At 40.1% G+C, this 16967-nt stretch overlaps 1 protein-coding gene across 1 annotated transcript in view; it reads right to left on the minus strand.

The window, feature by feature from the left end:
* Positions 1-213: 213 nt before the first annotated feature.
* Positions 214-16967, minus strand: part of NRXN3 (neurexin 3) — a 1738078-nt gene continuing 1721324 nt past the window's right edge. Inside the window, 2 exon segments of the mRNA XM_070378549.1 lie at positions 214-972; positions 975-1034. Coding sequence (XP_070234650.1) covers positions 413-972; positions 975-1034 — 620 coding nt within the window. The 3' untranslated portion in view covers positions 214-412.

Raw genomic sequence — 16967 nt, forward strand, 5'->3', positions numbered from 1 at the left:
TTATGGAACAAGTAAGCCATGAAGTCTTCTACCTTGGGTGAAAGGTCCTCAAGAGAAGGAAGCTTCCAAGTCTGCGAAAAGTTGGGGGGCCGGGGGGGCGGGGGCGGGGAGCCACCTGCTCGCTCCAGCGTGCAAAAGTGTGTGCTGGCTGACACAGCAGGGCAGAAAGAACTTTCTGTCTCCGAGCGGCGACTGCGTCAAAGAAGCCCGTGGCTTGCGCCTTCTCGGTTAGGTGCATCTTGGTGTTCTGTTCACGAATGATTTTCCCCACCGGAGTCATGGTCCATACAGCCCCGTCTCCTAGGACAGTTCTGACCCCTGCGGGATGCTCAGGTTGCCAAGTACACGCGCGTCTGTGGGCAGAGGAACGACCCGGGCTCAGCTTCGCGCGCCGGGAGCGGCGGCGTGGCGCCTACACGTAGTACTCCTTGTCCTTGTTTTTCTGTTTCTTGTGGCCGCCCTTCGAGCTCGGTGGCTTCTCCTTGAGCAGCGTGCCGTTGCTCTGCGCCGAGTTGCTGATGTAGTTTCGCGTCTCGTCCACCTGGTAGGAGCCCTCGTCCCTGTTCCTGTACTTGTACATGGCGTACAGGAGGATCAAGATGCAGAGGGCGGCTGCAGCCACAATGCCGACGACCATCCCTGTTGTGCTGCTGGACTCGCGGATCACCTCTGAGGCCCCCGGGACCCGTCTGACTCCCGGCTCCGTGGGGTTTGCTGTGGGCACATTACGGAACATGGGGGAAGTAATTAGTGGGCTCTTCAGTTTGGTGCTGTCTAGCTCATAGGCAGTGGGCAACGGAAGCAAGACTAGATCAGGCTGGGGTTTGAGCTCACGGTTATTCATTTTGCCAGCTGGCAATTTGGGCACCATCCCAGACGAGGAGGAAGCTGTGAAGCGGATCAGCTCAGGGGACAAAGATGTGGTAGTAGTCCTACTAGTTTCGGAGGCTTTGTTAGGTCTAAAGTCCTTGATTCCCACTTGGGCGCATGTGCTTTGTAGCCACCTTCGAAGATTGAAGTGGAAAGACTCTTATCTGTTACCAAGGAGAAGGTGGTGTAAAAATCTTCATCATCAGTAGGGGGCAGGTTAGAGTCAAAGGTTTCCCCTGAGCCATACCCAGATATCACCAAGCCATCATCATCACAACCATCGCTGCCTTGGTCCGACAAGCAAGGTAACCCCGCCTCAGAGGTCATAGACAGGGAATCTTTGGTGGTCTCAATAATGGTGAGGAGGGGGCGGAAGGTAGGGGGGAGTGTAATGGAAGGTGCACGAGTAGCAATAGGAGGGGTAGCTAAAGGGTCTTCTACAAGAAGAGGGATAACTAATTCACCTCCTGGGATGGAAAAGAAAAAAGAGAAACAGAATTAGTACATTTGTAGAAACACAAGTCACAGCCGTGCTCAGTGAATGCAGTTCATAGGTCACATCTCAGAAATGATGAGAGCCTTGGATGCACATCCAGACCCTCTCTACTTGCAGCCTAATCATTCTATGCTGATCTAGAGCCCATGGTATGCCTCTTGCCACCAAAACCTGAAATTCATAGAGTGAGGGCTTAGATATTTAAAGATACTCTCAAGTAATTATTTAGATAGAATTCAAATAGGCTTTTTTCCAGGATCTGCTTATGGGATGATGACATTTAACTACACCATTGCAGATACTCACCATCAATTGTGCATGTGTGTGTGTGTGTACATGAACACATGCATGTGATTAATCTGAGCATTTCTTTATTTTCTTCTTGCCGCCGCTGCTGCTAAGTCGCTTCAGTCATGCCCGACTCTGTGTGACCCCATAGACGGCAGCCCACCAGGCTCCTCTGTCCCTGGGATTCTCCAGGCAAGAATACTGGGGTAGGTTGCCATTTCCTTCTCCAAGGCATACATGCATGCTCAGTCACTTCAGTCATGCCCAACTCTGTGCGACCCTATGGATAGCAGCCCACCAGGCCCCTCTGTCCACAGGATTCTCCAGGCAAGAATACTGGAGTGGGTTGCCATTTCCTTCTCCAATTTTATTCTTGGGTTTCTACTTATTTGCTCCCATTAGGATGAGAATGACAGATTTTCCATGTCACTGATATCAAGATCAAGGAACACAAAAGAGCTCATCTTCAGTATTTTATAAGTTACTACTTTTTATTTCACATTTATCAAGTGTAGTTGTCCTTTACTATAAGCTAAGTAAGGGGAACTTACAGAGGTTGAAAATGTTCATACAATAGGCCCATTTTGACTATGCTGTTCCAGAAACTCCTCTGACTATAAAACAACAACTTGCTTTGTATTGCTCTAATGTTATATTCATACATTGCTTTTATGTTATATGCAATATACACTGAGCAGATACTAGATTTTAAAAATACCCAGGCTATATATCCATGACTTACTGGAAACTTACTTTTAGATCCAGAAATGTAGAGAGAGCAAAGTGAATTTTTAAGATCAGTGATTCTTATTTAGAGTAGTAGATATTTATCAGTTTACCCACAGACCTTGTTACTGCCCTTATACTAGGACTAGGTCAGGAAAGGAAGGTCAGAAGAGTTCACTAAATTATAGTCCCTGGAAATCATGGTTATCACAAATATTCTGTGGTGGCTGTTACTCACCTAAATGTAGGGCCAAGCTTATTATTCCTGTATGTAAAGCAAGATAATCCTGTGTCTCCTTATAGTGTTATTTTCAAACAGAGAAAGAATCTCAGGAAGTCACAGTTCATGTCTTCTGTTAAATTTATTTGAAAAATTATTCCAACCATTGCTTTTAAAAAAATCTTCTAGCAGAGACGGCATGATGAGTCCCTGCCCCAGTTAATCTGCTTTCATCCATGTCAGAAGCTTTCATTCTCTGCCAGAGAAACTGAGTCAGAGAGCTTGGCAACAGTGTACCCGATGCGTACCATATGGAACGGAAGGCACAAGAGAGCATGGGACCGTCCTTCCTGACCTACCCAACGATGTTACATATGTGGGGAAATAAAACAAGAACCTTTCTGAGAATCTCAAGATGATATTTTGGCCTGTGCTCTAAACCCCAAGCTTCTCTTCTAGCGCTCAGAGTTTGCAGCTATTGAGCAACCGATTTTTGCTCATTTGCAGATTTTACAAAGCTTCAGGCTTGCTTTCCTGGGCTAGCAGGCCTATGGTGTGTTTTTTTTGTTTGTTTTTTTTACATTGTGACCATATATAATTCATATGTCTTGCAACTTATTTAATGCATAATTTACACACTTTTGCTAGTTTTTATAAGTGGAATTTAGAATACAGGCCCCCAAAGGTAAGCCAGTCTTAAAACTAACCCCGAGGTGCCTCCTTTTCCCCCTCTTCTTCCAGCCCCGAGTGTTATATTTAAGGTGATGGAAGCAGGCAGTTTTGAGTAAGGAAAGAGCAGTGAGAACAAAGGAGTGAAGGTACTTGCAGTCTGCTTAAAGATTCCCTTAGGATTGCTCAGAATGATGTTACTTGCCTTTGGAGGACAAGGCAGGATGTTCGTACCCATCTCACCCAGAACAAAGGTTTAGCACGGGTGTTCTTTTCTGGCACGAATACGGAGGGTCATTTGCCTTTTAGAGCAAGGATAAAAGTCAACCCAATATATATTAAGTGGAAAATAAACTGGGATAAAGGGCAAGGAATGACTGATTTGTTGGGAGGCAAAGTCCTGGGACAGATAATTGAATGCAAAGGCAAATTGTTAAGTAGGATGTGAGTGTCCCTTTACGTGAGGTGAAGATCACGGTCTTCCTGATTACAGAGTGGCATTCATCTGCATTTTTAGTGTGCCATCTGTGACACCCAACTGGAGTCTTAACGTTTGCCTGTTTCTTCCCCCTGTCTTTTCAGTTCTAGCTAAAGCTTCCAGAGTGTCTTTGTTGTTAAAAAAAAAAAAAACCTACAACATCTACACACTGCTCATTCTGCAGTTGAATCACTTCCACTTTCCTTTGCGTTTCACTTCTCATTCAACACCCTGAAGTGAGCATCTCTCTTGGAGCAGGAAAAAAAGTGAAAATCATCCTTTTCATGATGGGAAGGAAAGAAGGTCTGGAAGCTTACTAATTAACAAAGAGCTTCTAAAAGTTGATGGGGCCCTTTTGTGAAATGGTAAAAGCTTATTTCAAAATTGAAATGATGGGTAGGCTGGTGCAGAGTTTTAATAACAGCATCTGTTAAAACTGTAATCTTCAATTTTCTTGGCCATGCTACTAGTAATCCTAGTAGTAGTGATAAAAATGATAAATTATGCACCTCTTAGGGGCTTTTGAGCCTAAAACCTGGTAATGTTTTATCAATGAAATTGTAGAAACTTCCATAGCTCCCCTGCCCTTGCATCTCAAGGAATTGGAAGAAATGTCTTTAGTTTAAAAGGGAGTCCACTGGGGTATAGGAGTTGGTTATAAAGGGGAATTAGAGTGAATATAGGTGGAAATTTTTAGATAACAGTAAACGGGAAAGGTGCCTGGGACAAGTATATGTCATTTTTATATCAAATTCTATATTTAAGATGGCTCTAGGGTCCAGACGAGTCCAAGGGCTCTCACATCATTTGAGATAAACAGGCGAGGGAAGTGTTTCTCCCATCATTAGATCCTTACTAGAAATGACTTTGACTGCAGAAGGCTATTTAAGATTTCATGTTTATTTGTGTTAATCCAAAGTGACTATCCTCAGAAATGTTGGAGCAGCTGATAATTTTTTTCACTGCCCAAAGACCATGAAGTCAGTGATCTCTCAGATGGCCATGCTTACAAAAGTATTCACAGAAGCAATAAGCTTAAAGTCATCAGGAGCTGCTGGCGGAGTATTACAAAACCTGTAATCCATCAAAACTCTCATTTCCTATTCTGTCCCCAGAATTTTCCTTTGGTTTGGAATAAGAACTATCTGTTTTCCTTAAAGTTAGCATTTTAAATCAGGAATATATACTCTTTTTTGACAGGGTTGTGTTCTTCTTTAAACCAGAGAGATCACTAGGGATATAAAAGGTCTATTTTAGCCCTGAAGGCTGCCCTGCTTTTTTACTTTATGAGTGTATTTATAGATATATAATTCATGCATCTAGGGCTGATATTCAGCAAAAGGGGCTCTCTGCCATCGGAAAAAGTGTATTAAAGATTTAATAGAACTCTTCTGAACTGTGAGAATGTTGCAGGTTATAGTGATGTGGTGGGTCATCTCAAAACACAAGAAGAGAAGCAGAAAGTTTCAATATGGCTCCAACCTTTGCCTCTCTGGAGATATTTGGGTCTTACAAGTCACAAAAATATGAAGAACAGTGACACTGAAGAATGAGACTCTGGGAGAAGACGACATGCTCCAAGTCCTTAAATTTCTTTTTATCTGTGTTTAGGTTCTTTACCTCATCTCTTATTTTCATTTTCCTAATTCTCTGCTGGGAAACTCACACACAGTGGGGAGGAGTCATTTTCCCCCACTAAATTAGTTATTGAATTGTATTCCTTTAGTCATTCGGTGCCACAGAAGTGTATATTTGTAACACATCCGTATCTGGAAACTTGGAACCGTGAAGCTCTTCTTCAACCATCCTCAGGAAAAATAGTCATGGATAGACATGGCAAGTCCCTGGGGAGTAGACACCGGAAAAATTCAAGTGTCTCAAAGGGACTTAGCTTTTTAAATAGTATTTTAATGAGATGAGAATTTTTAGGCAGGACATTTTCCCCATACTTTATCTGAAATGGATTTGATTCTGAAAGGCTACAGAGTCTATTCTTTTCAAGATATGCCCAGATAAGATGAGCAATAGCCCCTTGATATCATTGTGTGGGTGTGCATGCTAAGTCGCTTCATTCGTATCTGACTCTTTGTGACCCCATGGACTGTAGCCCACCAGGCTGCTCTGTCCATGGGATTCTCCAGAAAAGAATACTGGAGTGGGTTGCCATGCCCTCCTCCAGGGGATCTCCCCGACCCAGAAATCGAACCTGCATTTCCTGCATTGGCTAGTGGGTTCTTTATCACTAGCACCATCTGGAAAGTGTAAAAGAAGGAATGTCTTGTGGAGTTTTTCATCTGCATATTGATTAAGAGTTTTGCCTTTGAAATCACTCAGACTTAGGTTAGCATCACAGTTTTCTGGTTTACTAGCCCTATGAGTTGGTCAAATTTATTAAATTCTTTGTAAAATAGAAATAATAACACAGCTTACCTCAAGCCACCAGTGTAAAAAATGATTCATGTTAGTGTCACTTAAAATGCATGTTAATATTTAGCACAGAGATGACTGCTATTCCAATATGCTAGATATTAGTAATATTTCTATTAGGTATTTTGGGCCTATAAACACTGATACTGTTGATTACTTTTTTTCTGACCATTTTTAATAAGAGTAGTCTCATGCTGAGCTGGAAGTATAATAATATAGGATCTAGATAATTAAGGCTATTTTTAATGCAGTGTTTGAAGAATGATTTATAATAACCCCAAAAGCTTATATTTAAAAGAAATGACTAGCCTTATATCAAATGGACTTAGGCATCTTCAACAAAAACAAAATGTTCCAGTTAGATAAAATAGCACTCCATTTAGGAGGTTCTTAGTTTTACACCTAAACTATCATCCAGCACATCAAACAATATACACTCGTATAAACCAAGGCAGATAAAGCTCACTCACAGATGCTGCTGAGTTGGAAACATATCCCTTATCCACACTTCAGTTTGATATTTTTGCAATAGTAATACCAATCCTAAAATTAGAGTGAAGCAAGTAACTTCTTTATTTAAAAATTCTATAGCACTTCTTGCTGAGCTTATGTTTCCTGAAGTGCATAACTGATCCAAATACCTTTACGGGCAAGGGGTATTCTCATGGTAGAGTCACACAAATGGTAATACCTACTGAAAACATTTCCTAAGTAAAACTTTAGGTGTGAAAATCATCGTGTCTCTTCTTGAGAGACTCTTAGGATCCTTTTAAAGCTTACCTGATTAAATCCTTGAGAGAAATGGCAAATATTAACAGAAAGGGAAAAGGAAGGACAGACAGGGAGGAGGGGAGGTCGGGCGCTTACTGTGCATGGGTGTCTTTCACTGTAGTTAGTTGTATACTTTGGAAGGCAGCATTATCAATTATCATAGGACAATACTTAAGATACCTGAGATTCATGATGTCTCTTTGCTCAATCAGTCTGATTTTGTAGTTTTCAGTGATGGTGATATTTTAATCCTGGATAAAACAAACTCTACCATAGTCACTTGAGAGTATCTTATTTCCCCTGTGCTGAAGGAAAATAAAATCAGGGACTGATTTCCCCAAATGTTTTCTAAGGAGTTAAATTAGGATGTAATTACCACTAATTTAAACACTTGTAGCTAACTCAATTAATTTTCTTCTAGGGTACAGGCCTCCCATAGGTTGTATCTAATTTCACATCCCACTGTAGAGACTACCATTACTTTCAAAGCTTTAAAAGTTGGTTCAGGCAAAGAGGTCAGGCTTCCCTTGGATGGTAAGAACAATTTACCTATACCTTTCCACCAAGAGTAGGATTCACATCGATTATTAGGAGCAATTCAGCACAAAACATAACAGTGAAAATTAAGCAAATAGACACAAATGAAATAAAACATTTACTATTATCTTAAAAAATAATAGAGTAGAAAATAAAATCAACTTCAGGGCCAAAGTAAGCTAGAGGGAAAGAGAGCAAATAACATCAACATCAAGGCATTCACAATTAAGGAAGGACAGAAAGAAAAATAAAAGCAAATTAAAAAATACAGGTTGTTGTAGAGAAAATAAAGAAAGAAATCATCTCCATATAGACACAATAATTTTTAAAAAAGCATACTGTATTAATTTATAGTCAACTTACATCAACAAATTGCCCGCATGTTTTTTGGCATGAAAGAAAAATTTACAAAAGAAAGTTGTGTAAGAATGCTCTTGGACAAATAGAATTGCCACATTCTTGTAACTTGCTTTTTTTGTTGTCATTTCTTTTAAAACTTTTGAGCAAAATGTCTAATTTTCAAATATAATAATTTACAACAGAGGATGATACAGGAGGCAACAACACATACATCCACACCACATAACATGAAAAGAAAAAAAATCTGCACTTTACCAATTTTTTTTACTTTCAGGGGCTTGGGAGGGCATATAAATTTTGAATTTGAAATTATTCTGATTGCAATGATTTAAAAAAAAAAACTTAAAAAAAATCCTGTTTAATTTTATAATTTGCCTTTTAAAAAAAAATCTATGAATCTAGAGAGTTTTGAATGAATTTCTGCATTAATATAGGTTCTCAGATATATATTGAGTTTAAATCTTTTTGTCTTTTTTTGACAAATTTTAGAATTTCTTTAATTGAAGGGGATGGATGACAGCACATAAATTTGAACAATGCTAAAGAAAGGAGGGGGATGGGAAGGGAAGATGCAGAAAGGGCAGGGTCATATCTATGAGTGTACTACACAAGAGATGAAGATGATGGGAGTAAATGTGTAAGTGAGTCGCCATGTCCATGTAAGGGCGGCACGGAGTGATCTAGCTGCATTAGAGCTTCTGGCTGTAAGGAAGGGATGGGCAATATACAAAAACAAATGAGCCTACACATGCCCATCTACAGATATAAAGAACAGAACTCTAACACTGACAATCTCACACACCCTAAGCTGCAACTTCTTCAACATGCAATTATTCCAAAAGTCATTACAGTTTCATTAAAGATTTTCCAATAATAAAAACAGTTAAACTTTTGTCCCTACTAAAAGTAGCCAAGATACATGAAATAATAATAGTAATAATAATACTACTACTTATAATAATGATCAGAAGGTTAAAAGCAAAAACAAGGAGACTAGGTTTATGCATTCAAGTTGAAAAACTTCATCGGCAGCCACACAGCCCCATCGAGAGTTAGGGGAGGGGGTTAGAGATCTTCCTATGTGACTGAAAGACAAAGTTGTGCAGGGAGCCCACTGGCTGGGTCATTCATTACTTCCTTCTATAGGAAGGGTACTGTCTGAGTGACGTCACCCATCTTCCCCATGCCACCCATGGTGCGTGTGATTCTGGTGAGACTGGGCTTATGTGGAAGATGTGGCTGTGGGGATTCTGCAGCTGAAGTTGTTCCACATTTAAAGAGGGAGTGGGGGAAAGTTGCAGAAAACAATTCATAACTTTTTTTTGTCATAGTTTTGGATAAAACAAATCTAAAGATCCAGCAATTAAAAAGAAACACATCAATATATATAGATAGATAGATATAGTACAAAAAGCACTGAATTCCCAAACAAGAAGGGAGCAAAGAACAAAAAATAATTTAAAGAAAAAAGTAGTTCACACACTTTCAGAGATGAACAACCAGATGCACACGCTGAGGAGGCACAGACAGAGCGATCAGGGGACACTTTTTTGTTTGTTGTTGTTGTTGTTTGTATTTTCTGGCTTATTGATTCCCCTTTTGGTGATAGCCAACATTAAAAACGAATTTTGCATTTTCTTTGAAAAAGAAAGTTTGCATTTTCTTAATTTTTTTTGTTTTGTTTTGCATTTTTTAAAAAAATAAAAAGGGCGTGCAGTCTGGATGTACGTCCTAAGTAGACATTTGAGAGAGAAAAAAAGAGGCTAAGACTGACAAATGGGTAATTGTCTATTATCCTGTCATGGCAGGAACGCTAACCAAGTTAATACATGCTAAAAGTAAGTTGCATTTAGGGAAAATAGAAAAACAGAACAGCAAGCTAGGGTTGGGAAGAGGTCAGCAAGACAAATTTGAGAGCAGGAGAAAGGTATTGGATTTAGTTTCATGCCTTTCCAGTAGGGGCAGAGGGCATCCCAAGACTTCTTGCCAATTGCATTCTTGTAAGCGTGTGTGTGGATGTGCACTCATGTGTTGGGCGCTGAAGTAGAGCCTGTACAGGCAGCAACTGAGGTAAAAAGCACACATGAGTTCATGGGTTCTGCTCTAGGAAACTCAGCCCGGATTCACTCACAGTCTCAGAAGGCACATTTTGTAAGACACAGAGGGGTCATCATTAGCATGGCTCCACGTACGTGTTCTTGGGCTTAGCCAAATTGACAGAGTACACGTGTGACAATTGTGGTCGTCAAATGTACCTGATAAATGGGGAGTTTGGAGCTTTTTCTAAGTAACAGGAGCAAACCCCCACTCTCCAGTCCTCTGCTCCAAAAGAGCGCAGTGCCACAGAGTCAGTAAGCTATAGGATCGTCAGGCAATGAAGGTAGCTTATTTGAAGGACATTGGGGGAAATGGTGCCTGTCTCCTAGAGACTGCGTGGGAAACAAAATGCTCCATTCAACCTACAGTGACAGAAAGAAAAGAGAAAAGTGTGTGTGTGTGTGTGTATCTGTGTCTGTGTGTGTCTGTGTGTGTCTGTGTTTGTGTGTGTGTGTCTGTGTGTGTGTGAGAGAGAGAGAGAAGATAGTGCAGAAAGGATCATGGGGAAAGAGTTTTTAGAAATGGCCTCAGCCTCTACTGGAAGAGATCACAAGAATTACATTAAATAGTTTATCCCTGTGAGAACATTAATGGTCAACCAAGGACTGGGAAACCCGGGTAGGAGAACCACAGAGGTGAGACACTTGAGAGCATCTGGTTCTGACAGCCAATTCCAACTACTCCTAAGAAGATTTTGGGGGTGACTTTGACAAGTAGAATACATTCGTGAGGAGGAGTCAGACTTTTGTCCCCTGTGGGACGCCCCTTTTATTATTTTATTTTAAAATAATCATAGTAATGTGTCCCCATGGGTCAGTCCGTACCAAGATTTTTAGTCTCTGGTTTTATGCGAATTGTTATTCTAGGAACTTCACAAAGGACAGCTGGCGGTTTTAGGAGGAGGGGAAAAAATCCCAATAATATAGAAAAAGAAAAACCCTTGTTGCCATTCAGTTAATTTTTTTTGAATAATTATACTTTTAACATTGAATTTTATTGTATGACAAAACCCTATAAATGTTAATATTGCCTCACAAGGCATCCATTAACTTCCGTAGAACAAAGTTTTAATAACATTCACATGGGCTATTTTTTGTTTTACGGGCAATTTTGTAGGAAACATAAGTGATATAAATCTGAGATATGTCCAGGTATCATACTCCTGTAAAATGAGAGGTGTTTTGAAGAAGATCCATCAGCAATTTGAGTCTCCTAAGGTTTATACTGAGTAATTTACCTATTTCAAAATTGCCTGTTTTAAAGCTTATATAAGTAGGAAACCATTGACTTTCTGGAAATCACTGGTTTAAACAACTGAACATATCAAAATTTATGGTTGTCATTTTGCAAATAAAATAATATACGTATTTTTTAAACCCATGGAAGCCACAGTTTCAGATGAAGCCAACACAGTTCTATATCAGTGCATATACATTTTAGAAGTCAACCAGCAGTTAATACACACAAAGCTTGTCTGATTTCTAACATAAGATAGAAAATAATGTTCTAGTAGCTCATAATCAGGTCACAACTTCATTTTCATATTTCATTAGATATCTACACTAGGTTTTTATTACCAATAACTGCATGGTTCTCTGTATATGCCTCTACTGAGTGTTAAGAATGCTTTGGGATTGTATTTGCCATTGAGAACAAATAATACTATAATTTGACTTGAAATAACATATTTTGATGTGACATTTTAATCCCACTATGTCCAAATAACTGTCTAAATGCAAAATCCGACTTTTAAGAACATCAAATACAATAAAATGGAGTTACTCTGAATGCATCTCGGAAAGTGTACTTGTTTTGAAGAAATATGTTTCTAAGCTGCCTGTTGTTGTTCCTGAGAAGCCCAAAGAATACTGAAGGAATTCAAGGTGCAAACCTGCCTCTCTTGCAGAGCGTGTCCTGCTTGACAAGGACATTGTCTTCAGTGTGCACAGGTGAGATCCCAGAGGAAGGTCCAAATGAATTATTTTGTATAACCTCCAAGATGGAAAAGAGCCCAGAACACCATCAAGCCCAATACTCAGAATTGTATTTCTGTATTAATGATCTGCTTGCTAAATAAAAGTAACTTCTTATACTTAAGAAGAAAGATAGGATAAAACATTACAAAAGGTAGTACTACATTTTCAAACCTCATAAGTTAGGACATTTACATGTAGAAGGACCTTGAATTAATGACTTCTTCCCCTATGTTTACAAAACCCTTAACTTGTACCTGCAGGTTCGTCCCCTAATCTCCATTCTTTTCTATGAAGCTACTGCATTCTATACAGATTTTCAATGACTCCAACACTCCATTTCATTTAATTTGTTTTCTTCTTACTTTCAGCTAGATTCTAAGAACTTTAGGGTGAGAATATTGCATCTTGTTATCTTTATTTTTCCAACTAACCAGAATACTAACAATCATTCAAACATTTTTGAATGAACTAATGAATGTATATCATTAATTGCTTTTTTTTTTTCACCCCTACACTAGCCTAGAGCTTTTCATAGCGGAATTAAAATTTCATATCAAAAGTGGCTCACCTTGTACCTGAAATCTAGTATATGGGACAGAAGTCTTAGAGTCTGGAGACCTGAGTTCCAATCTTGATTGTATTACCTACCTACTATGCTAGTTTGTTAGGACATGGAAAAGTCAGTTAATCCTCCTGAGTTTGTTTCTTCATGTGTAATATGGAGATTATAATGTCTGGTTAATTAACCTACCTCATAGGGTAAGTTTATACAACTGAGACTTTGAATGTGAAAGAGCTTATAAATTATAAAGGGCTCTTCAAATGTTTGTTACTATTTTCTTCAAAGTTGACACAATAGCATCAACTATAAAATGAGGGTTTCATATTCAGAAAAGACTGAGTCCCAGACAATGGAGATCAGCACTACTCCAAGTGTGATACTTGGAGTCTGTGCTTCAGCTTGTTCATCAAACAAATAATAACCTCAGTCAAAAATCTTCACATAAGTAGTATTATTGTGTGCTGTGCTTAGTCACTGTGCTGTGCTTAGTCACTCAGTCATGTCCAACTCTTTGAGACCCCATGGACTGTGGCTCACCAAGGTCCTCTGTCCACAGAATTCTCCAGGCAAGAACACTGCAGTGGGTTGCCATTCCCTTCTCCAGGGGGTCTTCCCAACCCAGGGATCAAACTCAGGTCGCCTGCCTTGCAAGCAGATTCTTTACCATCTGAACCACCAGGGAAGCCCCTATTGAACTTCTCTTGAACTCCTGTTCCTACCTCTCCAGCAGTGCTAAGTTCTTAAAGCTTGATTAGTTCATATTTCAGTGGTGAATTGTTATTTCTGCATATAATTTTATAGTTACTTTGTCTCACTCTTCTGTGGGGTAGAGTTAAGCTCCAAAGAAGTCATTATTGAGATATGTTCCCATAGGAACACTTTTTATCAAATCATGTGATTTGAGACAAGTTACTCCTCACCCCAACCCCTGGAATCTCAGTTTGCTGAGATTTACAAAACCAGGAAGACAAGTCCTTTTAGCTCACAAATGTATGTAAATTTAAGTAAAATTACTTTGGAAACTATACAATATTTGATTCAGATGGAAGAAGACGTCATTCACTATACACCACTTGTCACTACTGAAAAAACCAATCAGGATAGTGACAAGGGTGGCTCTCTCACCAAATTCACTTGGAAAAACATATCCCAACAAGGATACAGGGGATAAGATGAGGATATGAAGGGATGGAGGGTCAAGGTAGCATTTTAGCTCTTTTCTTCCAGAAGAGTTAATATTGGTTAAGATATACAAAAGGGAAAACCCACTTAAGAAATTTCCAGGAATTAATATTTTTATTTTCATTTTGTTTGAATGGTAATCAGGTATTAGTATAAGTAATTCTGTCTTCACTCAGGATATTACAAGCTCCTTGATGCACAAGCTGCATCTTTCTAATTATTTTATGTTTTTAAAATCCATCTAACATAGAACAGGGCACACCACAGGTCTTCAGTACATATTTGTTGAACTCAGCTACAAAATATAGAACAGCTTGCAACACTGGACCTCTGATTTGTGAAGTGGGTGGGATTCAAAAAAAAGTCGTCCTTATTGGCACCCATTTATGTAATCAAGAGTTCTCTTCGTCGAGTGTCTTCACGAAGAGAAACAAAGAGAAAGAGCAGTGTAACCAGGGCTTAAAGCCATGAATTTAGCAGTTACTCTCCTTTTCTTAACCTGGCTTCTCTGTGGGTTTTTAGGGCTAAAATATGCATACAGCTCATTATTTCGAGCTACTAGGTCCTTATAATATTATTAAAGTGCAAAACAGTAGCTAATAGAAAAGATTTGTTTTATCCACATACAGATGACCTGTGTACCAGTCAGAAATGAAGACTCTGTTTGAAATACTTTATTCCTTTAGCTTGAATAGCCCAAGATTTTTCCAGTTTTCCTCCTCTTCTGATCCTTCATCCTTCTATTTCTTGGTTAGTTCCAGGTGTGGCCCTAGGCCGAGCCATCCCATCCTGTCCCTTGTCTGTAAAGACCTATCACCTATATGATGGTGATTTGCAGTTCAAGCCTCCTTTCAGATTCCAGTTTCCCATATCCAGCTGTCTACTCAACGTTCCTACTGCAGCACCTTAAATTCAAAAGAGCTAAGACAGAACTTTGGACTCTACTGTCCTCCTAAACCTGCATCTTTCCCATCTTTGGGTGTGACCCAAGGGGTGGTGTTGGTTGTTTAGTTGCTAAGTCGTGTCCAACTCTCTGCAACTCCATAGACTGTACAGTGCGTATATGGAGGTGAGTTGGGGTAGAGCCTCAGATAACATGACTAATTAGGGGATCCAGGTGAACAAACCCCTAATTAGTCATGATATTTGAGCCCCTACCCCAACTCACCTCGACACATGCAGTGTAGCAGGAAGTTCTGTTGACTCTGGCAACAAATCCCTTACATTGACTTTCCCCCATAGCTATCACCCATGTCGTAGAGTAAGCCACTCTAGTTCCCTGCTTGGACACTGCAGTAGCCTCCCCATTGATTTCCCACATCCACTTTGGGTTCACTAAAATCCATTCTCCATAACAAAGCCACAGAAACGTTCCAGAATTATACAATATAAAACAGGTCAAGTCACTTTCTTGCTTCACATCTTCAAAGGTAGAATTTTCCAAACCAAAGTTCTGTACCACAACCTATGGTGAAAGTTGCTTGTGATCTGCCTACCACTCACCTCTGACAGCTGCCCCTGACCCAGAATGTCTCAGAATCTGGCCATGCTAGCTTCCCTTCCAAGAACAGCCCGTTACTTTTTGCCTGATTGATTTCTTCTGATGGGCCAGGTCTCTCTTCCAATTTTACTCCTCAGAGAGGTCTTTCATGACTTTCCTAGTAAGCAACCTGCTCACTAACTGATTATCCCCTCATGATTCTCTGTAGAATTTACTAGGTAATTCACACCCATTTATTCATGGAATGTAAGCTCCATGAGAACAGAGACTTTGTCTTATTCTCCAGTGTACTTAGAGCACTGCTTGGCACTTGGTATGAACTCAGAAAATCACTGCTAGTGAAAGAACCATGGCTCAAATAGCCTGAAAACCCTTCAAAAAGGGAGGTCAGGCTACTCATCTCTCTTGCAATCCTCCACAGCTCCACGCACAGTGCTATTCCCACAGGAGGCCTTGAGTAAATGGTCTGTAGACTAACCATCGAGGCATTGCATTCTCTATTCTATTTTCTTTTACTCTTCTCTAAACCAGATGGGATTTCCCTGAGTTCCAGCTAGCAGTTCCAATGCAAATTGGACCTTCTCATCCACAGCTGGCTTAAGCCTTCCCCCAAAACCCCACATCACTAACTCATTCTTCCTCTCATAAACTGGTGCTGGGATGTTTATTAAAAAACTCAGGCTTTCCTTTGCAGTTGTGAAAGCTAAAGATAAAATAAACAGGACAGTCAGGCCTACCGCTGCCAGACTCTGATGTATGTCTTCAGGCAATAGGAAGGAATGGGCCAAATGAATTATCAGTGGGAGTAATGGTGATCGAGGTAGTGAAAATGTACTTGGCTATTTTGCCTGCTGTGGTCCTGCAGTCAGTAACAGCAGAACCCAGCAACAGTGGGGTCTTTTTCCTGAACTGATACCATGAGATTTTATGACCATGTTGTTAGAGTAATAAATTATTCAAGAAGCTTTATTTTGCTTCTGTTTTCCACCCAAGTCCATCTACTCTGTCATTATGACCAGAATCCTGACCATGTTCTTTGCGCTGGTGGATTTTTGGTGGTAGAAGCTGGGCATTCCTCTGGTGCCTCCTCTCTGCAGACCCCTTAAGTTCCCTATGTTGTCCATGAGAAACAGCCATACTTGATGGTATGTTACAATAACATTCACCGTATCTTGAACACACCCTCTTTTCACCTAAACTCCATCTTCACTGCAAGCAATGTACAGTGTTCAAAAAGCAATATCATGAAGGCATTTTTATACTCAGCAGAAATTAATACTATGCAAACAACATGAAAAGCTTGCCCAAGACTCATGCATTTGACATCAAAATGATATACCACGATTGCATGACTTTGACTATGTCTTGTGGTGGTTGTTCAATTGCTCAGTCATGTCTGACTATCTGGGACCCCATGGACTGCAGCACATCAGGCTTCCCTGTCCTTCATCATCTCCCAGGGCTTGTTCAAGCTCATGTCCATTGAGTCGGTGATGCCATCCAACCATCTCATCCTCTGTCATCCCCTTCTCCTCCTGCCTTCAATCTTTCCCAGCATCAGGGTCTTTTCCAATGAGTCAGTTCTTCGCATCAGGTGGCCAAAGTACTGGAGAGTCAGCTTCAGTGTTAGTCCTTCCAATGAATATTCAGGGTTGATTTCCTTTAGGACTGACTTGTTTGATCTTGCAGTCCAAGGGACTCTCTTCTCCATACACAGTTCAAAAGCATCAGTTCTTCAGCGTTCAGCTTTCTTTATGGTCCAGTTCTCATATCCATACATGACTGCTGGAAAAACCAAAACTTTGAC

Source organism: Bos mutus, chromosome 10 (assembly GCF_027580195.1).
Source record: "Bos mutus isolate GX-2022 chromosome 10, NWIPB_WYAK_1.1, whole genome shotgun sequence".
In the NCBI taxonomy this organism is placed as follows: domain Eukaryota; kingdom Metazoa; phylum Chordata; class Mammalia; order Artiodactyla; family Bovidae; genus Bos; species Bos mutus.